The sequence below is a fragment of the Peromyscus maniculatus genome, chromosome 13, assembly GCF_049852395.1.
Source record: "Peromyscus maniculatus bairdii isolate BWxNUB_F1_BW_parent chromosome 13, HU_Pman_BW_mat_3.1, whole genome shotgun sequence".
In the NCBI taxonomy this organism is placed as follows: domain Eukaryota; kingdom Metazoa; phylum Chordata; class Mammalia; order Rodentia; family Cricetidae; genus Peromyscus; species Peromyscus maniculatus.
In genome coordinates, this window is record NC_134864.1 from 53711415 (window position 1) to 53726293 (window position 14879).

The 14879-nt window shown below is 41.2% G+C and overlaps 1 protein-coding gene across 30 annotated transcripts in view; it reads right to left on the reverse strand.

The window, feature by feature from the left end:
- The window catches only part of Abi2 (abl interactor 2), a 92015-nt gene that overhangs the window by 18472 nt on the left and 58664 nt on the right, over window positions 1-14879 (reverse strand). For all 30 annotated transcript variants that reach the window (XM_076550310.1, XM_076550307.1, XM_076550300.1 and 27 more), the window contains one exon: window positions 14213-14371. In XM_076550310.1, coding sequence (XP_076406425.1) covers window positions 14213-14371 — 159 coding nt within the window. The remainder of the gene's footprint in view (window positions 1-14212; window positions 14372-14879) is intronic.

Genomic DNA, 14879 nt, shown 5'->3' on the forward strand with positions numbered 1-14879 from the left:
AAATATGACATCCCAGCAACCTAAATAGGCTTTTTATTACTTTAGTAACAAATAACAAGCATTAATTAGATCTCCATTTAGATAAGTAAGTAGGAACTGAGTTCTTACTGAGTGGCAAGGACTCTGCTAGACCAGTTATCGGAGCCTTTCATTGAGAGATGCTCTTACTGAAGGTTTTCCTAACTCCAATTCATTGTATTTCCTCCTTAAGCCTACAGAAAACACCACTGTTCTTCTCCCAGAGTGTGTTCCTCCATCTCAAATGCCTGGCATAGTTTAGGAATACTGCAAACCTTCAACAGATATTTATGCATGAACAAACAAATAAGGCAGATGCTCAAATAATTTTTAGAAGGTTAACTCGACAGTTATGGTTCCCTTCAGAAAGCAAGAATAGGCAGTGGTGGCGCACGCCTTTAATCCCAGCACTCAGGAGGCAGAGGCAGACGGATCTCTGTGAGTTCAAGGCCAGCCTGGTCTACAGAGCGAGTTCCAGAACAGGCTCCAATGCTACACAGAGAAACCCTGTCTTGAAAAACCAAAAAAAAAAAAAAAAAAAAAAAATTAAAAAGAAAAAAGAAAAAAGAAAATAAAACCCTAAAGAGATACAAGTGTTTCTTCTCTCAAACACACACACACAGACAGACACACACAGACACAGACAGACAGACAGACAGACAGACACACACACACATTCATCTTGAATCTTTGTCTAACTTTCCAGGAGACAGTGCTGGCCACAAGGAGGAAGTCTACCGAAAATTGGTCTCTGAACAAATACTTGAAGAAAAGATGTATGCTAAGCAGACAGAAGATGAGAAAAATCAAGCTTTAGGAATCAAGTTAGGACAAAGGCTTAGAGGCATAAAATAGCATGAGCAGAGATCACAGAACCAAAAATGTTTCCTCTATATGGCTAGTAGGAGATATGTTTAAAAATTGAACCAGGCAATAGTGGCACACATCTGTAATCCCAGCACTCAGGAGGCAGAGGGAAGCGGATCTCTGAGTTTGAGGACAGCCTGGTCTACAGAGTGAGTTCCAGGACAGCCAAGGGCTACACAGAGAAAACCTGTCTCAAAAAAGCAAACAAACAAACAAACAAACAAACAGGACTGGAAAATTGGCTCAGCTATTAAGAGCACCTGTTGTTTCTTGCAGAGGACCCGAGTTTGGTTCCCAACACCCACATGGTGGCTCACAACCATCTGTAACTCTAGTTCCATGAATCAAAAAACCTCTATGACCTCCACAGGCACCTGGCGTGCATGTGGTGCATATACATTCATGTAGGCAAAACTCTCAAACATAAGACAAAGATAAAATGTTTAATGAAAATCACAAAAAGGTAAGTAATGTGGGCATGAGAAAGAGAAGGGTATGCATGAAGTGCTTGGTGTGAAGAGACTGATTTTTTTTTTTTTTTTTTTTTGGTTTTTCGAGACAGGGTTTCTCTGTGTAGCTTTGCGCCTTTCCTGGAACTCACTTGGTAGCCCAGGCTGGCCTCGAACTCACAGAGATCCGCCTGCCTCTGCCTCCCGAGTGCTGGGATTAAAGGCGTGCGCCACCACCGCCCGGCTAGACTGATTTTTTTTTAAGTCACTCAGCCTCAAATTCTTAAAGTTACACTTTCTGTGTTTAGACACCATGACCATTAGACCCTCTAGATCTAATCCATAAATATGATAAGAGAAACAGATAATGCAACCCTATTTCACAGAGTGGAAGCAAAGATTTTATTTCAAAAGCTTAATTCAAGACCTGGCACATAATAAATCACGGCAGATTCTAGAAACAAAAGAAAAACTTGGTTATGTGTAGGTAAACCAGTATCTGGTAACTAATGATTAAACTAGCATACAAAGTTGAGCAAAAAGGCAAAGGGATTATAAACTTTCAGCCTCGTGATTAACGTTAAGAAGCTGTTAACTCACTAACCCTGGTGGGTTAGTACTGGAGATGCAGAGTGGTCAGTGTAGACAGAACCAATGGATGCATTCGGGTAACTTAAGCATAAAATGAGAGGCAACAGGAAAATATGGGTGGGATATATTAAAACTCAAGAAGTGTAAGGTATAAAGAAGTCTACTATCAGTAGAGTGGTAATGGCTGCCAGTGTGCAGAGACATGCAAGAACATGTAAAATGTACAGAGAAAAGCTAAGCTGACCATTCTGAAGAGTATCTAGATATAAGAAAACCAGCATAACCTCAGAAACTGGTCCCTCTCTTCAAAAAATAACTTAGGGTTTAGGTTTTTCCCTAAAATCACTTCTTGGCAGGAAATCCCTGACTCCGAAGATTAGGGTTGTTGGTGCCGCATCTGCACGTTGCCAGGAGACAGCGAGCAGCGTGGTGGGCAGGACAGCAGCTGCAGCTGAGAAACAGCAGCACGCGGCACAGGACATCAGGAAGGGCCACCGCTGACACACATCCTGCGACACTACACAACCTCTTCTGATAGCAGACTCACCAAACTTCCTCCCTTCCCCTCAAACAGAAAAATGGAAATCTCTCTCTCTCCAGTTATTGTTTATCCACCAAATAAAAACATTAATTTTTGTACTTGGCAAAAAAGGGAAAGAAAAAGTGCATGCATATTTTAACAGCAGTCTTTTTATGGACAAATCAACTTATTAATTTTTAAAGAAATATGCCTTCTTTCCTAGACATGAGTCTACCACATGCTTTTAAGAAGGCCACCAAAAGCAGCCATGGAAAAGCCAATCTCAGACCTCCCTTAAACAGAATAACTCTGAAACAAGCTGGGGTTTTGTTTTTGGTTTTTCAAGACAGGGTTTCTCTGTGTAGCTTTGGTGCCTGTCCTAGATCTCGCTCTGTAGACCAGGCTGGCCTCGAACTCACAGAAATCCGCCTGGCTCTGCCTCCCAAGTGCTGGGATTAAAGGTGTGCGCCACCATCGCCCTGTGAAACAAGCTGTTTTTCTAAGCTACTCTCAGGAAAATTTCAAAACCTCATTGTGGTGGTTTGAAAAAAAATGTCCCTCTCATAGGGAGTGGCACTATGAGGAGGTGTGGCCTTGTCGGAGCAGGTGTGGCCTTATTGGAGGAAGTGTGCCAGTGTGTGTGTGTGGGGGGGGGGGGGGGGGTTAGGTCTCCTATGCTCAAGCTCCACCCAGTGTGACACAGTTCACTTCCTGTTGCTTAATGATCACGACATAGGACTCTCAGCTCCTTCTCCAGCACCTCTGCCTCCACACTGCCATGTCCTGCCATAAAGATAATTCACTAAACCTCTGAGACTATAAGCCAGCCCCAATTAAATGTTTTTCCTTTATAAGAGTTGCCATGGTCATGGTGTCTCTTCACAGCAACAGAAACCCTAAGACACTGATGAAACCAGAATTCCATTCTTCCTGATTCTGTGCATTCCTCTGAACAGGAAAGAGCAGGAAGCAGAAGCTGCTGACAAATCGGTAGTACAATGTGTGCTTCCTGTGCCAAAGGCTTTAAATTCCATCCTCAGTAACAACCAAAGAATGGGAAGCATCTTTACCAACTTGTATATTCTTTTATTTACTCACGATGTTTCCTCATATGATAAGACCTTTACCCTAGAACCACAGAAAGATCTCTGAATTAGAATGAGTTACATTATTTTTATTAAAATACAAAGTTGGCTCAGTGGTTAAGAGCACTGGCTGCTCTTCCAGAGGACTCGGGATCAATTCCCAGCACCCACATAGCAGCTCACAACCACCTGTAACTACCGTTTCATGGGATCCAATGCCTTTTTTGACCGCTGTGGGCACCAAGTACTCATGTAGTGAGTGCACTGATACATGCAAGCAAAACACCCATACACATAAAATAAAATGAGAAAACGACAATGGTGTAGTGAGAAGAGACTTACCAGGAGCCTGAGATTCTAGAGTTCTTAAACTGAGCAGCAATGAGAACTATAGTGTTGAATAGAACAGCACTGAGACACTGAAGGACAAGGCTTTTCCAACAGACAGACTCACAGTGAACATGCTGGTAAAATAGACTTGATAAATTTCCAGATGGTTTATAAAGCCCTCTGAAGCATCCTTGAGGCCTGATACTTCAAATATCCAGTCAAGAGTTTTAAAGCAACAATGTTGGGCTTTTTCAACTTATTTTTACAAGTTTTATAAACATTCTGGAAAAAATAGACAAAATAAGCATAATAAAAACTGCATCTGAAAAAAAAAATGGTTCTGGGGAGCTGGAGAAATGGCTCAGAGGGTAAGAGCACTGCCTGTTCTTCCAAAGGACAGGGTTCGATTCCCAGCACCCACATGGCAGCTGTCTGTAACTCCAGTTCTAGAGGATCTGACACCCTCACACAGATATACATGCAGGCAAAACACCAATGCATATAAAAAATAAAATAAATAAAAATGCTAGTTTAAAAAAACTGCTTCCAGCTGAGTGGCAATGGTGGCGCACGCCTTTAATCCCAGCACTCAGGAGGCAGAAGCAGGTGGATCTCTGTGAGTTCGAGGCCAGCCTGGCCTACAGAGTGAGATCCAGGACAGGCACCAAAACTACACAGAGAAACCCTGTCTTGAAAAACCAAAAAAAAAAAAAAAAAAAACCTGCTTCTGATACTAATGAAGACATTACCTTTGGTAAATACATTAAATTTAGTTGCTAGTATTTTACATTCCAGGGAGGGAAATGATTTATGCAATTTATTTTAAAATATATTTCCTTAAAACGATAATCTGAGTGATCAGTAAAAAGAAGGCTGTCGATGATCCACCTGGGGTTCCTGAAGAACTGTCAGCCCTGCAGTCTCAGGACATTTTAAAAACCTAGCTCATTTGGATATTCTTTTTCAAATACAAAGTCACCAAAAGCTGTTATGCCAAGAAAAATTAGCTGAGTATGACTTACAGTTTAAAGACAATTTGCATTGTACAGTCAGTACTAAGGGTCTATTTGTTTTACTGGTCGACTGAGAATGCACTTAACTCTAGCTGTGTTTTTTGGTTTGGTTTGCTTCTGTCCTCCCCTAAGAACTATCTACAATAGTGCTCCAAGTTAGCTCCTTACTACTGCTCCTGTTTACCAAGGCACACCAGTTTCCAGTCTTCTGCAGATCTGTGATAACACTACTCTAACATCACTGCCTTTAGAGCACTGGTTCTCAATCTGTGGGTCAAGACTCCTGTGGGGATCAACTGGCACTTTCACAGGAATCCCCTATCAGACATCGTGCATATCTGATATTTACAATTCATAACAGTGGCAAAGTGACAGTCATGAAGTAGCAACTAATTTTATAATTGGAGGTCACCACAGCATGAGGAGCTGGACTAAGGAGCCATGGCATTAGGTGGGAAGCTGAGAGGCACTGGCTTGGGTGACAGCGCAGCCTCAGCCACGCCCACACTGCGTTTCTACTGCTTCTATTTACATCCCCGGGAGGGACACAACTTAAATGCTCTAAGATTATAAAGCCTCTGTTTTAAGAAACACTGATTATGCTAAGTTAACCTCTACAAAAGGCCTCCTACTTGGAAATTATATGATTAATGTCTTACTAAAGTAGGTTCATTATGTGTATATGAATATGTATGCAAAAATGCACATGTAATTATATATGCATTCTTTAATACCAAGGTGCTTCATATTCTTAAAAAAGATATTAATGAGTATATATGTTTCTGTAACTCTCTTCACTGTTGGCAAATTAATTTCATTTCTGTGATTCTAGATTTTAAAAAGAGAGACTCAAGAGTGTTTGAGTTATGTTCTAATCTACATGTGTCTTCAAGTAACTTGTTTCTGAAATGATTTCATTAGAACACAGCTACTATCTTCCTTGGACTCGGCACTGTCATTCCATATTTTAATTCCTGCCAGACCTCCCTGTATTAGGATCAAAACAAACCATACATTAGGAGGAATGCTGTCAGATTTATACCCCCCAGAATGCCACTGCCCTGTCAAACTTCATTCTTTAGAAGTATACATCCAAGGCTCTGACAACAAAATATGGGTTCATAAACACAAGCATCATTCCGTTCATAAAACTCTTCACTAAGCAGTACATCTTACAGAAGAGCTGTCAGATAAAAGCCGTGCTTGGGGTTGAGGTGCAGGAAAATGGCCGAACACTGGCCTAGCATGAATCCTCAAAGATCATGGTTCAAACGCCAGCAACCTCTCCCACCAAAAGAACCTAATACAGTTTTGTTTTTGTTTGAAAAACACTGATTAATGATAGATAATATTAATAATGATTAGTTATGATTAACTAATTAATTATAGCAATAGAGCTATAACTGTCTTCTTTAAAGTTACCAAATTCCAAGAGAAGAAAGGCAGAATTTAGAGACAGAAAACACTAAACGATAACTGAGCTGCCTCTCATGGTCCCAACAATTCCAGTTTACTTTATTCCCTTGAGTGTGAAAAATACTTAGATTAAAATCACTCCCTAAAGATTTAATTCTACTTTAAAATACATTCTGGCATATATGAATCTGATTGATAAAGAAAGTATTATTGAAATAAGAAATCTTTAGTACATTAAAAATACAAGTCAAGGGTAGAGCACTTGGCTAACTAATACAGAGCCCAGATTTAGTACTGCAAAAATTAAATACATGAAACAGATGTTTAAACAGCCGGGTTTTTGTTTTGTTTTGTTTGGTTTTTTGGTTTTTCGAGACAGGGTTTCTCGTGTAACAGCTCTACCTATCCTGGAACTTGCTCTGTAGACCAGGTTGGCCTCGAACTCACAGAGATCTACCTGCCTCTGCCTCCCGAGTGCTGGGATTAAAGGCATGCGCCAGCACACCCGGTTACAGATGTCAAATTTTATCTACAGAGTTCTCATACAACTACTGAGTATATACAAGCAACATGAACTATTCCTCCATAATCTTACTAAGTACTCTGTACAGCTGGTATCAAAGCTGTAACAGTGAAACCTTTCCCAACTGCATTATGGATCTAATCCATTCTAGATTAACATCATTGTTTCAAATCTTTATATAAAGTAAGAAAGGTACAAGAGACTATAAGAAGTAATTTCCAGATACCCAGGAGAGCTAGCCCATCTTCTACAGAACTATTAAGCAGACTGTAGCTAATAAACTAAAATTTAAGGCCGGGGGGGGGGGGGGGGTTAATGGCCAGCCATGGTCCACACACATTCGGGAGGCTGAGACAGGAGGATTGGAAGCCACAAGTTCAGAACCAGTCTAAATGAGACATTTTTCTTCAAGTGGGGAAGAAAATTAAAGTACAAACCACACTTGAAATGCAAGTTTGTAAAACATGACTAGAAGCAGAGTATGTGACACATTCTGGTAAATTTTAAGATGAAAATGAATTTTAAGAAAGAACCCATCATAAAACACCAGGCATGAAAAGAGGGATGTATTTCAATCAAGGCAATAAGGTGGCTGCACACTGCATTCAAATGCAGCATTCAAAAGATAAGAGGAGCCAAGGAGAGTGAAGAGACCCAGTTAAAGACACAAGGCTTCAGTCAATATTCGACACTATATCTGAACATTTTCTCAGGACAGGACTGCACAAAAACTAACAAGGACTCCTTGTCAGAGTGGTACTCAAGAGTGTGCTCTATACTGTAACAGGTTTCCATAGTGTGTCCTACACTGTAACAGGTTTCCATAGTGTGTCCTACACTGTAACAGAGGTTTCCATAGTGTGTCCTACACTGTAACAGAGGTTTCCATAGTGTGTCCTACACTGTAACAGGTTTCCATAGTGTGCCCTACACTGTAACAGAGGTTTCCATAGTGTGTCCTACACTGTAACAGAGGTTTCCATAGTGTGCCCTACACTGTAACAGAGGTTTCCATAGTGTGTCCTACACTGTAACAGGTTTCCATAGTGTGTCCTACACTGTAACAGGTTTCCATAGTGTGTCCTACACTGTAACAGGTTTCCATAGTGTGTCCTACACTGTAACAGATTTCCATAGTGTGTCCTACACTGTAACAAGTTTCCATAGTGTGTCCTACACTGTAACATGTTTCCATAGTATGCCCTACACTGTAACAGAGGTTTCCATAGTGTGTCCTACACTGTAACAGGTTTCCATAGTGTGTCCTACACTGTAACACAGGTTTCCATAGTGTGTCCTACACTGTAACAGAGGTTTCCATAGTGTGTCCTACACTGTAACAGGTTTCCATAGTGTGTCCTACACTGTAACACAGGTTTCCATAGTGTGTCCTACACTGTAACAGAGGTTTCCATAGTGTGTCCTACACTGTAACAGATTTCCATAGTGTGTCCTACACTGTAACAGAGGTTTCCATAGTGTGTCCTACACTGTAACAGAGGTTTCCATAGTGTGTCCTACACTGTAACAGGTTTCCATAGTGTGTCCTACACTGTAACAGAGGTTTCCATAGTGTGTCCTACACTGTAACACAGGTTTCCATAGTGTGTCCTACACTGTAACAGAGGTTTCCATAGTGTGTCCTACACTGTAACAGGTTTCCATAGTGTGTCCTACACTGTAACAGATTTCCATAGTGTGTCCTACACTGTAACAGATTTCCATAGTGTGTCCTACACTGTAACAGGTTTCCATAGTGTGTCCTACACTGTAACAGAGGTTTCCATAGTGTGTCCTACACTGTAACAGGTTTCCATAGTGTGTCCTACACTGTAACAGGTTTCCATAGTGTGTCCTACACTGTAACAGGTTTCCATAGTGTGTCCTACACTGTAACAGGTTTCCATAGTGTGTCCTACACTGTAACAGGTTTCCATAGTGTGTCCTACACTGTAACAGGTTTCCATAGTGTGCCCTACACTGTAACAGAGGTTTCCATAGTGTGTCCTACACTGTAACAGAGGTTTCCATAGTGTGCCCTACACTGTAACAGGTTTCCATAGTGTGCCCTACACTGTAACAGAGGTTTCCATAGTGTGTCCTACACTGTAACAGAGGTTTCCATAGTGTGTCCTACACTGTAACAGGTTTCCATAGTGTGTCCTACACTGTAACAGATTTCCATAGTGTGTCCTACACTGTAACAAGTTTCCATAGTGTGTCCTACACTGTAACATGTTTCCATAGTATGCCCTACACTGTAACAGAGGTTTCCATAGTGTGTCCTACACTGTAACAGGTTTCCATAGTGTGTCCTACACTGTAACACAGGTTTCCATAGTGTGTCCTACACTGTAACAGAGGTTTCCATAGTGTGTCCTACACTGTAACAGGTTTCCATAGTGTGTCCTACACTGTAACACAGGTTTCCATAGTGTGTCCTACACTGTAACAGAGGTTTCCATAGTGTGTCCTACACTGTAACAGATTTCCATAGTGTGTCCTACACTGTAACAGAGGTTTCCATAGTGTGTCCTACACTGTAACAGAGGTTTCCATAGTGTGTCCTACACTGTAACACAGGTTTCCATAGTGTGTCCTACACTGTAACAGATTTCCATAGTGTGTCCTACACTGTAACAGATTTCCATAGTGTGTCCTACACTGTAACAGGTTTCCATAGTGTGTCCTACACTGTAACAGAGGTTTCCATAGTGTGTCCTACACTGTAACAGGTTTCCATAGTGTGTCCTACACTGTAACAGGTTTCCATAGTGTGTCCTACACTGTAACAGAGGTTTCCATAGTGTGCCCTACACTGTAACAGGTTTCCATAGTGTGTCCTACACTGTAACAGGTTTCCATAGTGTGTCCTACACTGTAACAGATTTCCATAGTGTGTCCTACACTGTAACAGGTTTCCATAGTGTGTCCTACACTGTAACATGTTTCCATAGTGTGTCCTACACTGTAACAGGTTTCCATAGTGTGTCCTACACTGTAACATGTTTCCATAGTGTGTCCTACACTGTAACAGGTTTCCATAGTGTGTCCTACACTGTAACAGGTTTCCATAGTGTGTCCTACACTGTAACAGGTTTCCATAGTGTGTCCTACACTGTAACAGAGGTTTCCATAGTGTGTCCTACACTGTTACAGAGGTTTCCATAGTGTGTCCTACACTGTAACAGATTTCCATAGTGTGTCCTACACTGTAACAGGTTTCCATAGTGTGTCCTACACTGTTACAGAGGTTTCCATAGTGTGTCCTACACTGTAACAGGTTTCCATAGTGTGTCCTACACTGTAACAGAGGTTTCCATAGTGTGCCCTACACTGTAACAGGTTTCCATAGTGTGTCCTACACTGTAACAGGTTTCCATAGTGTGTCCTACACTGTAACAGAGGTTTCCATAGTGTGCCCTACACTGTAACAGGTTTCCATAGTGTGTCCTACACTGTAACAGGTTTCCATAGTGTGTCCTACACTGTAACAGGTTTCCATAGTGTGTCCTACACTGTAACAGAGGTTTCCATAGTGTGTCCTACACTGTAACAGGTTTCCATAGTGTGTCCTACACTGTAACAGAGGTTTCCATAGTGTGTCCTACACTGTAACAGGTTTCCATAGTGTGTCCTACACTGTAACAGGTTTCCATAGTGTGTCCTACACTGTAACAGGTTTCCAGTGTGTCCTACACTGTAACAGGTTTCCATAGTGTGTCCTACACTGTAACAGAGGTTTCCATAGTGTGCCCTACACTGTAACAGGTTTCCATAGTGTGTCCTACACTGTAACAGGTTTCCATAGTGTGTCCTACACTGTTACAGGTTTCCATAGTGTGTCCTACACTGTAACAGGTTTCCATAGTGTGTCCTACACTGTAACAGGTTTCCATAATGTGTCCTACACTGTAACAGATTTCCATAGTGTGTCCTACACTGTAACAGGTTTCCATAGTGTGTCCTACACTGTAACAGATTTCCATAGTGTGTCCTACACTGTAACAGGTTTCCATAGTGTGTCCTACACTGTTACAGAGGTTTCCATAGTGTGTCCTACACTGTAACAGATTTCCATAGTGTGTCCTACACTGTAACACAGGTTTCCATAGTGTGTCCTACACTGTAACAGAGGTTTCCATAGTGTGTCCTACACTGTAACAGGTTTCCATAGTGTGCCCTACACTGTAACAGAGGTTTCCATAGTGTGCCCTACACTGTAACAGGTTTCCATAGTGTGTCCTACACTGTAACAGGTTTCCATAGTGTGTCCTACACTGTAACAGAGGTTTCCATAGTGTGCCCTACACTGTAACAGGTTTCCATAGTGTGTCCTACACTGTAACAGGTTTCCATAGTGTGTCCTACACTGTAACAGGTTTCCATAGTGTGTCCTACACTGTAACAGAGGTTTCCATAGTGTGTCCTACACTGTAACAGGTTTCCATAGTGTGTCCTACACTGTAACAGAGGTTTCCATAGTGTGTCCTACACTGTAACAGGTTTCCATAGTGTGTCCTACACTGTAACAGAGGTTTCCATAGTGTGTCCTACACTGTAACAGGTTTCCATAGTGTGTCCTACACTGTAACAGAGGTTTCCATAGTGTGTCCTACACTGTAACAGGTTTCCATAGTGTGTCCTACACTGTAACAGAGGTTTCCATAGTGTGCCCTACAATGTAACAGGTTTCCATAGTGTGTCCTACACTGTAACAGAGGTTTCCATAGTGTGTCCTACACTGTAACAGGTTTCCATAGTGTGTCCTACACTGTAACAGGTTTCCATAGTGTGTCCTACACTGTAACAGAGGTTTCCATAGTGTGTCCTACACTGTAACAGGTTTCCATAGTGTGTCCTACACTGTTACAGAGGTTTCCATAGTGTGTCCTACACTGTAACAGAGGTTTCCATAGTGTGTCCTACACTGTAACAGGTTTCCATAGTGTGTCCTACACTGTAACATGTTTCCATAGTGTGTCCTACACTGTAACAGGTTTCCATAGTGTGTCCTACACTGTAACAGAGGTTTCCATAGTGTGTCCTACACTGTAACATGTTTCCATAGTGTGTCCTACACTGTAACAGGTTTCCATAGTGTGTCCTACACTGTAACAGAGGTTTCCATAGTGTGTCCTACACTGTAACAGGTTTCCATAGTGTGTCCTACACTGTAACAGGTTTCCACTGTGTGTCCTACACTGTAACAGAGGTTTCCATAGTGTGCCCTACACTGTAACAGAGGTTTCCATAGTGTGTCCTACACTGTAACAGGTTTCCATAGTGTGCCCTACACTGTAACAGAGGTTTCCATAGTGTGTCCTACACTGTAACAGGTTTCCACAGTGTGTCCTACACTGTAACAGGTTTCCATAGTGTGTCCTACACTGTAACAGGTTTCCATAGTGTGTCCTACACTGTAACAGAGGTTTCCATAGTGTGTCCTACACTGTAACAGAGGTTTCCATAGTGTGTCCTACACTGTAACAGGTTTCCATAGTGTGTCCTACACTGTAACAGAGGTTTCCATAGTGTGTCCTACACTGTAACAGATTTCCATAGTGTGTCCTACACTGTAACAGATTTCCATAGTGTGTCCTACACTGTAACAGGTTTCCATAGTGTGTCCTACACTGTAACAGGTTTCCATAGTGTGTCCTACACTGTAACAGAGGTTTCCATAGTGTGTCCTACACTGTAACAGAGGTTTCCATAGTGTGTCCTACACTGTAACAGGTTTCCATAGTGTGTCCTACACTGTAACAGGTTTCCAGTGTGTCCTACACTGTAACAGAGGTTTCCCTTCCTCCTTTTTCTCCTTACCAGAAACAGAGAAGCCCTGGCAGGGGAAGAGCAAATATACCTTCTCATCTGAAGGAAGGTAGAACAGGACAATAGAAAAAGCATAAAATACAGAACCAAAAAACATTAAGCTCAAGGCTATCTTGACCATCACCTTGGCCTTGGTTTTACACAAAATACATATATAAACATCACCATTCTTGGGGCTGGAAAGATTGCTCAACAGTTAACTGCACTGACTGTTCTTCCTGAGGCCCCAGATTCAGTTCCCAGCACCCACATGGCAGCTCACAACCATCTGTAGCTCCATTGTCAGGGGATCCAGTTCCCTCTCCTGACATCTGTGGGCATTAGGCACATACATGGTACACAAGCATATGTACTTGCAAGCAAAACACTTGTAAACACATAAAATTCAAAAATTTAAACAATTATCATCAATCTTATTTTCTATATATGAATCAAATGAGATAATAAATAAAAATAAGAGGAGAGTCAATTTTTTTCCAAGATTCTAAAGGGTATAACTAAGGTATCACTAATAGATAGCAGCCTTTAGTAGATAAATTTCTGCTCCATAAATTCAAGGCTTATGAGAGATGGAATGATCTGTCCCCCAAAATCAGAGGAACTCACACAGGCTTAATTACCTTTGGGCAAAAATTAAAAAACAAAACATTAAGTTGACTACATTCCTGTAATCATGGTGCCTAAAATTTTCTTGAATTCTCTAGGAAATGAACAAAACGCTGATTATGTGTAGCATTAAATGTACAAGATTAGCTTTTCTGTATATATGATTCAATTCTTTATTTCAATTGTTATACCTGGATCAATTTCGCCAAGTCCCTCATACCCATCAGGGTATTTGATGTGGTAACTGAGTTCGGACAGTTTGACTGCCTAACGCAAACACCTTCATGTGTATCCAACTTTACTTGTAACTCATAAAGCAATGATGTATTTTATTAAACAAAAAGAAACTACTGCTCTTCTATATACACCACTTGAGACAGGATCCCACTCTGCAGCCTAGGCTGCTACTCTCCTGCCTCTACCACATGAGTGCTGAAATACAAGTAAGCACATGCATGTCTAGCTCAGAATTAGTTTTTAAAAGCAAATTACCATACAGGATGGGACTTCTTAACTTTACACCAAGTCATGTGTTGACTTTTTAAAGTGGAATCAGTATTATTAAAAACTTAGTATTCTTAGTATTCATTCATTCATTCATTCTTCTACCCATTTAACAATCATTGTTTTAATAATTTATTTATTTGTATTTTATGTACATTGCTGTTTTCCTGCATGTGTGTCTGTGTGAAGGTGTCAAATACCCTGCGATTGGAGTTACAGACAGTTGTGAGGTGCCATGTAGGAGCTGGAAATTGAACCCAGGTCCTCTGGAAGAGCAGTCAGTGCTCTTAACTACTTAGCCATCTCTCCAGCCCCTCAACAAAAATCTTAACTACCTATTACATAGGGATAACCACCTACTATGTATGGGTTAATTATTTGTAACTAAGAGTTTTGTTTTGTTTTAAGGCTCAATGCAAAAGAAATGGAAAGAAATAGCAAAAGCAAAGTCTAACCTGGATTCTGGTTATAAAAAGGCCCTCCATTCATCTGACTCTGAAGGCTTGTCTGTGAAGTTATGGAAGGAGGCCGTCTATAGGGCAACGAGCCCCCTATTGTAGGTGGCGTATGGCGAGAGGCAGGCCTATTCATGCTGTAGAACTGAACAGGATGACCTGGGAAAGGAAGAGAACACAAACACCTCATTAAAAGAAACTTATCTCAGATAATGAAATCCTTTAGGTACATTACTCACTTTCTAATAAGATTATTAAAAATGACAGTAGTTAGCCAACTTAATACAAGATGACAGCTGTTGCTCTGCTGACGCTATCAAAGCACAGAGGAGGAAAGAAAAAAAGCTACACTCTAAATCAAAATTAATTAACATTGTGACTTCCTTATCATTTGACCATGTTTTAAAAGCACCACAATTATGTTGGCTGGCGGCAGCACATGCCTTTAATTCCAGCAGTCGGGAGGCAGAGGCAGGGGATCTCTGTGAGTTCGAGGCCAGCCTGGTCTACAGAGTGAGTTCAGGACAGCCAGGGCTACACAGAGAAACCTTATCTTGAAAAACCAAAAACCAATATCCAAAAAAAAAGCACCACAATTAATTAAAATTTGTATCTCTACTCCAGACTGAGTGTGCCACCCAAAGCTAAATCTCTAGTGCAGTGATTC